Source organism: Protomyctophum parallelum (assembly GCF_964188405.1).
Source record: "Protomyctophum parallelum genome assembly, chromosome: 5".
NCBI classification, from domain to species: Eukaryota; Metazoa; Chordata; class Actinopteri; order Myctophiformes; family Myctophidae; genus Protomyctophum; species Protomyctophum parallelum.
In genome coordinates this window covers 32,466,797-32,482,843 of record NC_139702.1, presented here as the reverse complement: position 1 = coordinate 32,482,843, position 16,047 = coordinate 32,466,797, and the positions used below count along the sequence as shown (strand labels likewise).

At 45.0% G+C, this 16,047-nt stretch overlaps 1 protein-coding gene across 1 annotated transcript; it reads right to left on the bottom strand.

Moving 5' to 3' along the window:
• Positions 1–4,133: 4,133 nt before the first annotated feature.
• LOC310859331 (SERTA domain-containing protein 2-like) lies at positions 4,134–15,712 on the bottom strand. Its single transcript, XM_083765805.1, has 2 exons — positions 15,382–15,712; positions 4,134–7,661 (listed from the first exon to the last, which is right to left on the bottom strand). Exon 2 carries the CDS (start codon positions 7,655–7,657, stop codon positions 6,596–6,598), a length of 1,062 nt encoding a protein of 353 aa, XP_083621931.1. The 5' UTR covers positions 7,658–7,661; positions 15,382–15,712; the 3' UTR covers positions 4,134–6,595.
• Positions 15,713–16,047: the final 335 nt, after the last annotated feature.

Sequence of the window (16,047 nt, the reverse complement as noted above, 5' to 3'; positions counted from 1 at the left end):
TTACGCGCGCATCGTGCCCGGGGATCGGCGCACCACCGCGTGCGCCTCGCCGGTCCGATTCCGTGGAGGGATGGCCCGACCCTCGTCCGTGAACCCCTGGGGGGGTCCCCGTGGACCCTTGGGGGATCACGGAGGTCCGCATAGGAGCGACGAGAGTGAGTGAGTGAGTGAATATCATAGCGCAGTTCCATGTTTATATACATCTGCTGGTGGGGGGTGCTGCTATATGTTGATTGCCCAACACATATTATATAATATAGGTGCTTGTATGGTGCGTGTATATATAATAGGCCTACATTTAAATGACCACATTTAACACACACACACACACACACACACACACACTAGAGCCCTGCACGGGCCTAAAATATAGGCCCGTGCCCGGCCCGGGGCCCGTGGAGTTAAGGCCCGTCCGGCCCTAAGCCCGTTGGTACAGTCCAGAAACGGCCCGGGCCCGGCCCGGAATCCCGACATATTTTTATTTAATATTTCAAGCATGTGTGCCGCCACCGCGGTCGCTCTATTGGTGCACGGACGCAGCAGCTACTGACTCACAGCTGCACTATATCGCTCTGATAAACCCACATTAAGGAACAAGAAGTCAATAACACAGACATCACACTAAAAAGTAGCCTACTTAAATATAATTTTATACAGTAGCTGCTGCACGTGCACTGTCAATCAGCGCAATGCGTTGTGAGCTTGCAGATCGGCTATCCGGCTATCGCGGACTCACGCTGCATTATAAAACCCAGAGTAGACGGACAATAATAAGAACACTTACGTTATGTATCTGCATTCTGCAGTTTCTGCAATGTACAAATCCAACTTTGTTTATTGTGGTAATAATGCTCCCGCAGTATTTCATGTTTTTAGAGCCGTAGCCTATAGGCTACTTACTTAGTACTCGGTGTGTGTGTGTGTGTGTGTGTGTGTGTGTGTGTGTATGTGTGTGTGTGTGTGTGTGTATGTGCACACATGTGTCACACATGATGTGTGCTACAGTATATATGTTATAGCTCTAGAGACGCAGAGACAGAGACATATTTATTTAAAATCACAAGAGCAAGAGCCGAAGCACCCGCTGGCAAAATAATAAGCCAATAATAATAAGTTGCGGGGCGGGTGCCTTAAAATATATAGGCTACTCTAAGGTGGGCACCCACTGTCGTTATAGGAACCTTCTGCCCTTGCCTATAGAGCCAATGAACGGAGCGCATTTCTCTCTCTCTCTCTCTCTCTCTCTCTCTCTCTCTCTCTCTATGCGCGCTCTCTCTCTTGCTCTCTCTCTCTGCGCGCGCTCTCTCTCTTTCTGCGCTCTCTCTCTCTCTCTCTCTCTCTCTCTCTCTCTCTCTCTCTCTCTCCCCCCATCTGCCGTGCACATGCAAAGAGCGCAGGTATCCAACATTGATAAACTGGTTCTCTTATATGCCACACATCCGTGCAGTAAAACATCAAAGTCCAGTAGGCCTATAGTCCATTTATCGACGATCCAGCAGCACAGTAGCATACAGTAGGCCTATTAATCATCATCAATGAACATGTGTCAGCCGCTGTTGTCAAACTGCCCCCCCCCCCCCTATCTGTCTATCTGCATGCGCTACGACGCACAGAACAGAACGCAATGCGAGAACTCACTCTTTTAGGCCTATACTCTGTCTGAGTGCGATTACTTTAATAAAGGTTGTACTTGTAGCCTATATTATCCGCCTAAGGCGAGTCATTGAGACACAGACAGACAGACAGACAGACAGACAGACAGACAGACAGACAGACAGACAGACAGACAGACAGACAGACAGACAGACCTGTCAATGCGCTATACGAGCGCGGTGAGCTTTGATGATCGGCTAAATTAATATAGCCTTGTATATAAATTCATATGTCCTTAGGTTATCTATTGTGTTGGCCAGGGACCCCCCCCCCCCCCAGAAGGACGATCGTAATCACATTGCCTTGCGCTGTGCGTAAAATAGTCTTTTTTTCAGTATGAGGCTATACGCAGCTTCTACACAAAGTGCAAAGGGACCCCCCCCCCAAGGGTCCACATGGGGTGGGGGGGGGGGAGGCACACGGATAGGAGCACAAGCGCTCAGACTGTATAGGTGCGAGAATATAGTTGCACACATGGCTACACACACACACACACACACACACACACACACACACACACACACTCACACACTCACTCACTCACTCTCGTCGCTCCTATGCGGACCTCCGTGATCCCCCAAGGGTCCCCCCACCCCCCCAGGGGTTCACGGACGAGGGTCGGGCCATCCCTCCACGGAACCGGACCGGCGAGGCGCACCACCATCCCCGGGCACGATGCGCGTGTAAAAAGGCCTGCTGCTCTGCAGGTTCTCCACGGGGAAAGGCAGCATGCACCCTTTCGACGTATTAATTAATACGGCACGACGAGTTGTAATACGCAGACGAAAAATAAACCGTCGAGGCGAATTATTATCAAACCGCCGCGACCTATTATAAAATACGTCGTGAACACAGACGGATTCATAAATAGCCCCGACGAAAATTAACCGTTTGGGCGAATTATTAAACCATCGGGACGAATTCATATTTAAACAGCGACCTATTGAATAATAAGCCACGACGGAAGATAATACGCTGGGACCTACGTCTCCGCCCCGAATGGATTTCGCTGTCTATCGAGTTCCAGCATGTGTCTCTGTCTCCATAGTATAAGCTGAATTATAAAAAGTGTGAATGGCGTTTCTAGGTGTGCTTTTTTAATATCTGCCATTGAGCCCCATTGTAAATTTCTCAAATTTGAAAGCACTATATTTCTAAAACGATGAAACATTTCAAAGATTCCTTTTCAGGCAAACATATCCACCGTAAGATGAACCTGTGAATCATTTTATCTTTGTTTAATTTAATTTAATTTTGTTTGAATGGGGTTTCTGCAGTGCCCACCCCCAGAAAAATCGGCATGCTATAGTTCATGGTTTCGGAAGATAGACTACTATACTAATTGGTATAGCCTCAGTGCCCAGGCTTTCATTTTCGTCTGTGCAAAAAATGAAAGCTATTGCTTAGGAACGTGGTTGCACCTCTGTATACATTTGAGCTATAGAGCACATTGCAAACTAATTTAATATATTGCCTGGTTGAATAAATCCATTGGGAAAGGGAAGGCAAATGACATACATTATTGTTTATTACTACTGTTGCTGCTTCTGCCGTACCGTGTTAAAATGTGTGCGTGTCGTGTGTCATTGACTGTCTAGCCTCTGTGATTTGCATAATACACAGGCTCTTTAACTTCCAATGCAAGTAACTGTAACATCCAACAGACTGGTAAAAAAGAAGTGTGTGTCACATTTTACCCATATGTAGCCCCCAGCCAAGACCCAGCCTGCAACAGCCCTGCCAATCGGGCTCAGGCCTATTGGCATGGCGAGTGGGAGCCATAGAGTATTAAAAGGATAGAGACTGAACTGGCGCGAAGCTCCGCCCCCTCCGCTATTCATGTCAGTGGAAGTTGCTCAGTGGCGTTTTGAAGCCGCCGGAGGGACCATCTATTTCCGTCTTTTTGGGCGCATTTCCGCATTTGACCTCCAAAATTTGGAGGTCAAATGCGGAAGTGCAACCGAGCGCTAAATGTTAAAGCTCAGCTGCACGGGGTTTCCTCTTCATGAATCCACGGGTCCGCCTGCAGTCCTTCCTCTTACCACTAGGGCCCAGCGCTTCAACATTGGAGTGCCTAGCTGGCCCCTTGGGGTGGGAGCCCCAGGTTCAATCCCTGCTTCCGCGTAATGCTACAATCTGGCATTGTCGGCAGGGTGTGAAGCGTGATATCCTCGCGTGAGGGACATGAGGGACATCGTGTGCGACGGTGTGAAGTGAGACGTGCTTCAAGGACTGGGGGGTGATTGTAGCCCCCAGCCAAGACCCAGCCCTCAACAGCCCTGCCAATCGGGTTCAGCCTATTGGCACGATGGGTTGCGCGTTGGTCTGGCGAGTGGGAGTCCTGGGTCGCTTTCGCGTAATGCTACACATAGATCGCATACATCAATTAAACTAACTCATTCCAAGTCCAAATTCATAACATTTAGTGTTATTATGCCTAAGATTCCTATTTGTATGAACCTTTCATTTAGTTACAGAAGTAAGAATAGAGATGAGGAGGACACAACATGTCTCCATTTTCATTTATTGTAGAAAATAAAATTATAAAACTGTAATCCCATCAGAATTGAATCCATATTATAGACATTTCATTAAATATCTTTCAGGAAAATGTAATATATTGCATAAGACAAGGCACAGATTCAAGGTCAGCAAGCAATGAAGCACAATTTACAATATCAGAGCACCTGACTGACCATTTAACCACTGGACACACACAATTAATGTCCAATGGAAGAAATTAAAATAGCCTATAGACTATCTTTGACCTACTTGACCTTTGTCTGTATGGTCAAACATGGGAAGCAAGATATCATAACAGAAAAACAAAACAAACAAAACTGAAAAACAAATAAATAACAGTGGCATTTACTGTAAGCCAGCAAGAGAAGCAGACATGTGTTTTGATTAGAAATGGTTGGCTCTGTATTCTCCCTTCAGTCATGTCTACAGCAGAAAAAAATGTCTTTGGATATCGCCTCTGCTGGGTGGAAAACGGTTAACCTCATATGTCCAAAACTGTTACTTTTCAGGATTCAAATTCAAAAATAGCAAAAACAGCAGATACATACAAGCTCCAAACACATAGCTTCATGCAGCCTTTCAAGCTTGTGGATCTGCTACTTTTGATGCTTTCGTGTGACGATGTAATACGGTCAAATAGGGCGAAGAAATAAAAAAAAGTTAGAATATGGAGATAAGAGTTTTCTGACAGACAGCAATGATATGTTTAACACTCCAGTACCCAGAGGTGGCATTAGCAGTTCAAACCCTGTCTGAAACGACATAGACCTACTGCACCCTCGCTGGGCAGGGACTTTCCTCTACTAAGGCCTTACTCTGTTGAACGACGGTGTCACGAAGCGTGAGCTTGTAGATCCGCTGTTTTCGGAGCGCGATACCATCGTACGATGGGAGCATAAATTAGGCACGTAAAGTGCTGATTGCCCACTTTCTTTGAAAGTAAAAAAATCACACCTGTGTGAAGTGAGGGGCGCTCTTATCATCGTACATCATCATGACGTAAAACAGACACTATCTATTTGCTCAGACACTCTGACGTAAAATTGTCCATTCATTGTCAATGGGAATTTAATGCTTGTGTAAGAACACACACCAAAAGCTAGACAACAAAATCAAAATAAAAACTGAGGTGGCAGAGTGAATCTTAGTCAGCGAGTAGTTAGTAAAATACATCTTATCATACTTTCCACACCATTATCATTCTCAGTTCTAAAACTGAAACTACTTATTGCTGAAAATCAATTAATGTGGATAATACGACAAAACAAACCTTTCTCTCATACTCTCACACACACACACACTCACACTCACACTCACACTCACACTCACACTCACACTCACACTCACACACACACACACACACACACACACACACACACACACACACACACACACACACACACAGGGACTATAGGCTGGAATAAGGTCATTGACAATAGCTGAAATGCTAAAATATTTTACAGAATATGCAATGCATCACTCATTGCATGGTACACCTTGAAACCCCCCCCCCCCCCCCCCATATGCATTTATGTTCTGTACAAACAAAATATTAGTCAATGTTACATAATAAATATTTGTACACGAGAGCCAAGAGAAAATAAATAACTTAATCAGAAATAGAGTATTCAAAGTATTGTTTTGTTTCTGTGTTTGGTGCATGTGCAAATGTTCTCATAAAGATACACTTCCATTTCACACTTGACCAATTCCATCTGGGTCACACAGCGAAAGTAAGCCAGCAACAGGAGATGAAACTAGTCATAATGCTGCTATTGGAAACAGCTAGTTTGGTGTTTTTTCTTACCTGCAGTAAGCATACACATGGGCAGTTAGCATACACATGTATGTTTCCTGGCCTCTGGGCCTTTGAAACCTATTAAAGCATAATATTGAAAAATCTTTCTGAAAATACATTATATCCAATAGTAGCAGTACATTGTACCAGCAGTAGTGGTATTAAGTAACAAAGTCGATGAGTTGTGAAAATGCATCAACCTTAGATGGATTTGAAACTTTTGCATGTTCATTGTAACTGATGTGTTACTGGAAACATTTTGGGTGAGACTATGCAAACCTGTGAGTGTAGTGAAGAAATGTGATTGTAAACCGAGTCCATTCTTTGTATGCCAGAAACATTTCAGAGAAAATTTGTAGTTCTGTGTGCTGGCTAAAAAAAACAGCAAAGTTTTAATCGCTTGATGGTCGAACATGGACGAAGGCACTCAGATGCATAAATTATTTTTGTCAAAAATTCATCTCACATTTTCTCGCATCTGGAAAAGCATGCACAGGGTAGAAACGTCTCTGACAATGTTTAGCTTTTCTTACAATTCTCGGACACACGTAGAAAACTGTACAAAACAACCCAATTGGTGAGCTATAACTTATGTCCCTCTGAGGTGGTTCCATTTGTCCCTCAGGAGCCCACCAACACTTCCATAATGTGGTCTAGCTCGGCCAGGTCCATTTTAAAAGGCTGGTTCTGGGAACTCCCGCCAGGGCCGCCGTAGCTGGAGATGCTCTTCACCAAGTCATCCGCCATCCCCACGGGAGCCATCTTGGACGCAGAGGTGACCGAGGGGGCGGTGCCGGAGCTGAAGTCGTACATGGACGTATCTATGTCGGTGAACAGAATGTCGTCGAGGGCAAAGTCAGTCAGAAAGCCCGCTGGGGAGGAGGGCGTGTCCGTGGTACTGGGAGGAGGAAGAGGAGGAGCATGTTTCTCCATTGTTCTCTCCTCCTCCTCCGCATGTGAGTTCAGTCCAACCTCCTTCATGCTCACATCCTCCGACAGAGCCTGAGGCGATGAGGGGGTCTCGGAGGAGTTGTAGGGGGGAGAGAGCGAAGGGGAGGACAACGACGACGCTGTCACAGCGACGGGGCACAGCTCTTCGATCTCCTCCAGAGCCGTGGAGAAGCTGTCTTTTGGGGGCGAGGGAAGGGGTGCGGGGGGCGGTGGACGTGCGGAGTAATGGTGCATGGGGTGGGGCGAGGATGGAGGCAGGGCAAAGAACAGCGGGGAGTCCTCCTCCAGGAGTGAGGCGGGAGTAAGGCAGGAGTCCAGGGAGGAGAGGATGCTGAAGGAGGGAGGAGGAGGGAGGGGTGCCTGGCGATATCCTTCGTTGTCGCCGTTGACCTCGCGGCCGGCAGTGGAGGCAGAGCGTGGCGCGGCGGGCTGCACGGCGAAGAAGAGGGCGCGCACGCCTCCCCCTCCTTCCTCTTTGAACTCCTCGTGTATGTGGCGGACCATGTTGTTGATGAGGACGCGTCGCTGGAGGCCTGGATCCGGGCCAGCCCGTGGGCCGTACAGCTTCATCAGCGATATGTTGAGGACGGTCTGACGCTGCAGGGCGTACGACGCCCGCGACAGGCCCCCTCCGACCACCGCCACCGTGCCGGCCCCTGGCATGCCCACGATGCCCTCCTCCAGTCCATCCTCGTCCTCGTTCAGTTTCCGCTTCACCCCGTTACCCAACATATATCTGTGGAGCAGAAACAGGAGGGGGAAATATAGATCATTACTGTGTTCCACAGTTCCACATTAGCAACAGATTCACTGGTAGCAAAAATGTTCAGTAAAAGAAGTGACAACAACTCAACAAATTTAGATGTGCCCTTGGGCAAGGCACAAGTTCAACATTCGCTCTAATGAAGCTATTCAACCACAAATTGCAGTGTCACTGGGCTGCTCCCAAATGTGAAAGTTTGTAACTCTGTTAATGTGAATCTCTGAGCTAATATGCTTAGCAAATCTTTCCTGGGAAAGACAAAAGTTGAAATGTTGAAAAGCGAACAAAAGGAACTCATTGGATTTCAGTTTAAATGTAATTTACCACTTGGTGGTGGCAAGTACAGCACCTTAACAGACATTTGAATTGAGAGTTGATGGTGGTGTGTGTGGGGCAGAGTTGTAACATAACTAAGTTAATTTACTCAAGTAGTGTACTGTAATTCTAATTTTGAGGGTTTTTTATATATATTACTGGAGTATTTCCATTTTCAGTACTTTTGCTTCTACTCCACTACATCTCAGAGGCAAATATTAGACTTTTACTCCAATACAATTACTTTGTAGACTTTGATTATTATTACAAAACTCTCAGATCTGCTTTATTTTTATTTTTATATATATATACATTTGGGACATTCTGCATAATGAATACTCTCAACTTTTCGTACTTTAAGTAGCTTTCTACTTTTACTCAATTTAGAATGATGGACTTTTGTAAGAGAGTGCACCAGGAGGACAGGTTCGGGGGGAGGTGGGGGGTTTCTCTGTCAGCTGAATGGTTCCCATGTGAGCAGGAGTCAGCTGACCCTCCTGACTCCCTCACAACACAAGGCAACACGTGTCAACAGGACAGGAAATGGCCAAGCTTCTGTCCTTAAGTTATTATCACCCACAAGCCAGACCCCCCTCCCCCTGTTCAGGCAGCCAACATAGCCCCAAATAGACACTAATTAGCCCCCCATTTGAAAAGATATGCCAGGGACGGCTCAAGCAGTGATTCTCAACCCATTTAATTTCAAGGACCCCCAGTTTGTCATGAATTAGTCTACAGACCCCCATGTAATGGCATTTCTATCTCTGGGACCCCCAATTTATATTGTAAAATCAATGTTAATTTAACTCTGAGAGTGTACAAATGGAACCAAATGGACCCATTTGTACATTCTCAAAGTTACAGACCCATAAGGGTCCATTTGGTTCCAAACTATGATTTAGCTGGGGACCCCCTGGAACTCCATCAAGGACCCCTGGGGGTCCCCAGACCCCACTTTGGGAACCAATTCCCTACATAGACTGGAAACATGTAGGAAAACCACCCAAAATAAATTCTGATCTACACTCATGCTGTCCACATGGAAAATATACCGGTATATACATTTAGTTTAGGAATGCCAATTCATGAATGGCTTCAGACAGTAATTATCTGCTGCACATTTATTTTTATTTGTACAGTTACAGTCCACACCAGGGAGCTCCCCAGTACAACCACAGACGTCTAGAGACTTGTGTACTGCCACAGAAAGTCTTAGCATTTAAGCAACTTTGTTCAAAGACTTTCAAAAAGGATCGATTGCTACCGGAAACAATTTTCTCTGTATAGTAGATTTGTCTCTTGTTTTGTTTAGTTTAGTTTAGTTTTTTGTTTGTTTTCCATGTTTTTTGTATAATATTATTATTGTTATTATGCTTTAACTGTGTTGTATTATATGTATGTGGGTTTGTATGTGGGGAGGGGGGAGGGCTGTGGACGGGTGTTCTGTGTATTTTGTGAAAAATTGAAAATAAAAACAGAATATTAAATTAAAAAAAGAAAACGACTTTCAAAAAGGTTCAAGGTGTAGTTATTTGGAGAATGGGGATTTGCTCCAGCAACTTTCCATTCACAAGTCCATCTGTCTAACTTTTAGAAGAACAGTTTTTTTTAACTGAATTTATTTCATGCTGTATACTGTATTTATATAATCTTCATACCATGGCCAGCAGCCCTCAGCAAGTCAATCACAGTTCTTTCACAACTGTCTTACAACTGACAAAAATAAAATAAAAGTATGCAGCCAATGGCCAAGATAATAAAAACGAAACCTGTGGTAGACAGGGAACACAGCCTTTGAGCTGCTCCAAACTGTCATCTAAGACGGAACACACCTCTCCTAGAGTGCATGGTTTCAGCTCTGTGTGTAACTCTACCCCAGCAGCACGCCAATTGAGCAATCTCTAAAAGCCTCGCCTCTTTCAGGTGGTTCTGCGGTGAGTTGCCATCACCACACACGCAAAAAGAAGGAAAGGATTCCCCTGTAAATGTTTTATTTGGATGACATCAAAACAAAGTGAGAGAACCGTTTGTGAGCAACTCTTGAAAAAAAGAATCAATATGAAACAAATCTGTACAGGTGCATGCTTGCACATACACATGTGCAGAGAACGCACTGCTGCACTGGCTTGTTACTATGACGAATGTGGTCAGCTGGGAATCCAGGGTGAAAGAAAGTAGAATGGGGTTCTCCTGCAGCCAGTGCGGCTGCAGCTGATGCTGCAGTATGAAGATGAAAGGAGAGGTGAGAGGCAGATCCACGTGGTTGACTGCGTGTGCTGTGTGCGCTACACATACGGCCAACCATCCGTTTTGGGTAGTTCTGAAAATTCTTTCAATTTAAGTCCTAATCCTGATTTATACTTCATTGTGCGACATCACATCTGCTGCACATTGTGAACTTGAAGATCGTCTCTTTTGAGCGAGTGACACTGGTGTACGACAGAGCATAAATGAGGCATTACTCAAGGACATGTCCCGTAAGCACATGACAGCTGAGGGACGTATGCATTTGCTGTTGTGTGGAGCAAACCGGTTTTGATTAGGGGACGGGTACGCTAACCACAAGGCCCCAACAAGTCGCCAGTTGCATTTTGTGCTCATGCTAAAACGCTCCCTCCTCCTGCACCCAGTCTTTGTATGTGGGGGCCCTTCGAGGTTGCCATCTGCTGACACCGACTCAAGACTCAGGGGTGACATGGGGAGAGAGATGCACAGAATTATAGTACAGACTGACAATGTTGAAATCAACGGAAAGGAGAGGAGAAACAAAGAAATAGAAAAGAGCCATGGCCAGGTAGAGAGACAGAGAGATCGATGTAGCAATGGATTTGGACAGACTGGGGAAAATCTAAATAGGAATATATAGGGGTGGGAATAAATATGTGTGAATGCTTACTTATAGAGTGCTATTCACAACTTCATCAAAATGTGAATGATTGTATTTGATCCATTTCTTTTTCATTTTTTTTTATTGCTGAATAATCAATAACATCAGTTGATATCTCAAGATACCTGTGTTCAAGTGACGTGTGGTGAGCATTTAACATAATCTTGTCCTTTATTATGTTATTTCACTGTCATTTAACGTCTAAATTATTAAATGTGTATCGATTAATACAATAAGAAATCACACCCGTGTGAAGTGAGGGGTGGTCTTAGTGGATGGTTCTCTTACAGCCCTAATGGGACTTGGACAACATACAAAATCAGGCGCTGAGTGAGAGATTAATGAGGAAGACACTGAGTGGGCCATGGGAGTGCTGGGGGAGGGAGTGGTGCAGTGGACTCAGAAGCCACATACCTTTCCTTTGAGCAAACAATAAGAAACGGTGTCGTGTTACAACACCACTGCAAGCTTTCTTTTCAGCCCTTCACTGAGCACTACTGCTCAGCCAACCACTATCAGTGTTGCCATGTCTGCTTATTATAAGCGGATTTAGACGTGGTATATCCACTTTGAGTCAAATCCTATGCTTACGTAGGGTTATTGAGGAATCACAGCTCTGCAACATCGATCTCGCACTAGTCTTTGTTGATTTCTCAAAGGCTTTTGTCAAAATGTTTGAAATTCTTAAATTATAGGGTATCCCCGACAAAATGATCAATGCCATAAAAGTTCTATATACAAATACCTCAGCGACCATCCTTACCCCTGACAGAGAAACACCATCATTCTCCATCCTTGCTGGCATTCTCCAAGGCGACACACTTGTCCCGTTTCTATTTATTATTGTTGTTGATTATGTTCTTCGTATGTCAGTTGATACTATCAATGATAATGGCTACCAACTAAACCCTAGGAGAAGCTCTCGTCGTCCTGCTAAATACCTAACAGACACTGACTGATTACATCGCGCTTATCAGTCAATCATTGGAATACGCTCAGGCTCTTTTTCAGTCTCTTGAGCAGGCCTCCAACTGTGTTGGTCTTTATCTCAACAAGACGAAAACTGAATACGTAAATATATGCAAATCCAACAATAACCTCATTATAAAAACACTTAACAACACTCCTCTGAAACAGGTATTTGGGTTCATATACATCTTCTTCACAAAAGGACTTTCAAACTAGGAAGGGTATGGCCTGGTCAGCCTGCAATGACATGCATAAGATCTGGTCATCCCAGCTTATTAAGATGTTAAAAGTAAAAAATATTTAGGACGTCCGTTGAGCCGATTTTACTCTATGGCTCCGAGACATGGACACTTTCAAAGAAACTAGAGAAACGGTTGGATGGCAGTTATCCACCCATCGACTAATCTAATATACGGCAACCTTCCCCGTGTTTCTTCACTAGTCCGATCCAGAAGAACACAGTTTGCCACTGCTACAGAGCTGACAATGAGGTTATATCTTCCCTTCTTCTCTGGAGTCCTGCCTCAAAGCAGACAAGAGGTAGAAAACTGTCGTTCCCTGTCATCGCTAGGGACACAGGCATCAGTAAGCAGGAACTGGGGATGGCAATGATGGTCTGGCGTGATATTGTGAAATCCACAATCTCGACCGATATGTGTGTCCCTGTCTGTCTGTCTGTCTGTCTGTCCGAGTACCGAAATAGCGTTTGTTGACCACCAAGTGTCACTGTTGCATAGCCTAAGACACACACACACACACACACACACACACAGGCCAGGGAGGAGGGCTTGTAGAGTACAGTACTACAGCACGAGTACAGTACAGCACCACTCACTTCAGACTGGTCTGATGTTTTTACTTGTTTCTAAAGTGTAGTGGTTCTAAAATATTTTTTATGTCATGGACTCCGAAATGAATAGGCCCATGTATTTGTCCCTAACCTCCATCTGGAAAACAATTGTGCCAGGGAGAGAGCCCCGGACCGTATAGTATAGGTCTCAAGTCGCTTATTTTGGGGCTTGTTTTACTAGACCTGGTTGCTTATTTCTCTCACAAAATCTGGCAACACTGCCAGCCACTATACTACACTCAGCTGGCCCACAGCTTGTTGGCGCTCAAATTACACAGACAACTCCTCTGGACGAGTGCATGAGTCCTTCTGCCCATCTCTGGAGGTGCACGTCCCTGCCTGAACTCTCTGGATCTTCAGGATGCAGTAATTCACAAGAAACACACAGACAGCACTTCTTAATGTGTGCATTCTCCCCTCAGCACTTTGCCTTCAATGGCGTTGATACTGAAAGGTCAGGGTATCATATCATTATACCAGTCTTTTGTGGGGGAAGAGTGGCTGTTTGAAAAAGCAGCTGCCTAGAACATTCAGCAAGGCTTCAGTGTGAGTGGAGGAGTTAAGGAAGCATGTCTAGTGTAGAGGTTCCTCGGTTTTGGGGCATTTCATTCCTGCAATGCCAATTCCCAGGAATGCCTCTCTGGATTCTGTACCTTGCTTCAGTTAATTCTGCATATCCGTAAGAAAGCCAGACATGTTCATGTGTGTTTAACCAAGTCTCAGAAAAAGCACGGTCAGACTCAGGAGAACACATGCCTGGACAATATTCCATGTCCCTCAGTTATCATCTCAGATTTTGCCTTGATGTCCCACAAAACTACCTCCAGATTAAACTACAATGGTGTATTCCTTAAGTTAGCAATATGTCTAATATGCAGATGCAGGATTTTGAGTGTCAAAATTCAGGTTCTATATTAGAAACCAACAACCAAGAGCACTGGCAGCCCCAAGACGCAAGTCAGTAGGTTTAAATTATTGGGCCTTGTTTAAGTCAAATGTTGAGCTATTTTTAAACAGTTGCAGAAGGGACCCCTTCTGCAGCCAACTGGCTGAAATATTTAGGTAAACTTCTGCTCTCTCTTTCAGAAAGAAAAAAGAAAAAGGAACACTGTAGTGTTTACTGGAAACTGGGCCAGTTTGTGAAGAGAGTCAAGGAAGCTACGGTGGACTTTAGTCACTGAAATGGAATGTTGTCTGTTTGGTGCCACTGTGTGCACCTAATCTCTCTCTCTGCAGAGGAGATTGTTGTCTTCACAACACTTCAGTGTATTGGTGTAACTGGTGTTATACTGTGCTGTGGTCTGTGTACACAAGTCACTTCAATATCTACATCCATGCTCACCATTTTTTATATAAAATTAATTAAACAAAACGTTTTACATGACATTTTCATTGGTCAGCCATGCTAACCTTTTTCTTTTTACTGTACAGCAAATATCAAGGTCCCAACAGCATGTATGAATCCTGGTTGTTTGTACTCTCATGAAATATAAACCAGAATGCCGGATTAGGCATTGTTTTAGCTCATTTTAAAACGAATAATTATAAATACAAAAACAACATTGGATCAATGCATTACAGTGTCCTTTTTGTATGTGAGCGTTGTGTGTTTAGCGTATTCTACTTCTCGGAGAGAGACAGGACCTTGTTGCATGCAAGACTTTATGAACATCGTAAAGACCACAAAAGTAATGGTCCTATCATGATGAGGGATCACTGTAAGAACGTGTGTGAGACATTTTAAGACATCCCCTGGCCTTACATAATAATACTCACAAAGTAGCAATTGTACTACGAACACCCCCCCCCCTCCCTCTCTCTCACACACACACACACACACACACACACACACACACGTACGTCAGCTCTCAGTTACATTGCTGAGAGGCCCCGCCCACTCCAACTTTAAAGGTCTGAAATATTCTTGCATGCAGCGACGGCCTGCAATACGTGCTGCTCCACTCTCCCTTTCAGGACCTGCCAGGACCCCCATAACTCAGTGTGCAAATGGACCCGGGTCCATTTGGTTCTCTCAGAGAGTTGGCTACATATAGGCCTACCTGTAAGGGTCCATTTGGAACCCCCTCAATGAAACCAGATGGTCCCTGGACCCCACTTTGAGAACGAGCGCTGCTATAGCATAGTCACATAGTGAGTGACCCCTGTCTAAACCTGTCACAACAGCTGCCCCGACCTCCAGAGCAGCAGAATGCTCCAACAACATTAAGGCTGTGAATGTGATGGGGGCGGGGGGCGCCATCATGTCCCACTACTAACCGCCACCTGCCACCAAGTACTCAAACCAAACGGTTATGCCTGGGATACAACTGACTGCCTGGACAATGTTGAAATGTTATTCATTCTGTCTATAATAAAGGCGAGCGGCGCGCCACTTAGCAGAATGACTCGTTACAATGTTGTAACAATGTCACGACGGCGCGCTGCAGTGGAACAACTCGACAACTGACTTTGACTCTGATCTGATCAGCCCAATCGGCGACAATCTGCGACAAAAAACAAACAAACACATACGGTATAGGCTACTGTCTTATTTTCTATGCATGCCCGTGTGTGTGTGTGTGTGTGTGTGTGTGTTTTCGACGCCAGAGGGGCACGTGAAATAAGTCATGTTGTTGCATGTATAGCGGGGATATATAGGAGCCATAACTTACCACATGTACTTCGATCTTACAATCCCGCATCGGTGTCACCGAGACGCCGTCGGCAGCAGACGGGCTGAAGAGGGACATCGATTATTCCAAATGTTCACGTTTCTTCTCTCCCCCACGTTTCTTCCATTATTCCCTTATTTCCCCCTCAGCCAGAGAGAGAGCGAGAGTGAGCAGAGAGGTAGTGTAGTGTAGTGTAGTCGCAGTCGTCTCGCAGATCTGCACGCACAGTCACACACTCACGGCGCACGCACACATACAAATGGCGAGCGAGTGAACTGAAGAAGAGGCCGAGGAGAGGACAGAGATGACTGTGTCACCGCTCGGCTCGACGACGAGCAGCAGCAACCACCGATATGACGTCGGGTGGATCCTGGAGAGTTTCACTGGGACTGGATCTGCTGCTCCGCCTCGACAAGACCCGCCTCCTCTTCATTTACAATCCACAATACGAAAATATCCGATCTACAAATACAGTGATCAGCTGTAGATATAGGCTATACCAAATCAACTCAAGCCACCATAACCCACTTTTGCACTGAATATAGCGAATAATAAGCTAATATTCTTATTTCCCTAAATGTTCCCTGATCACAAACGTTCAATTTATAGAAGGCTATAATTAGGCTATTTGCATACAGTCGGCCTGGCAAAATAGGCTACAGTGCT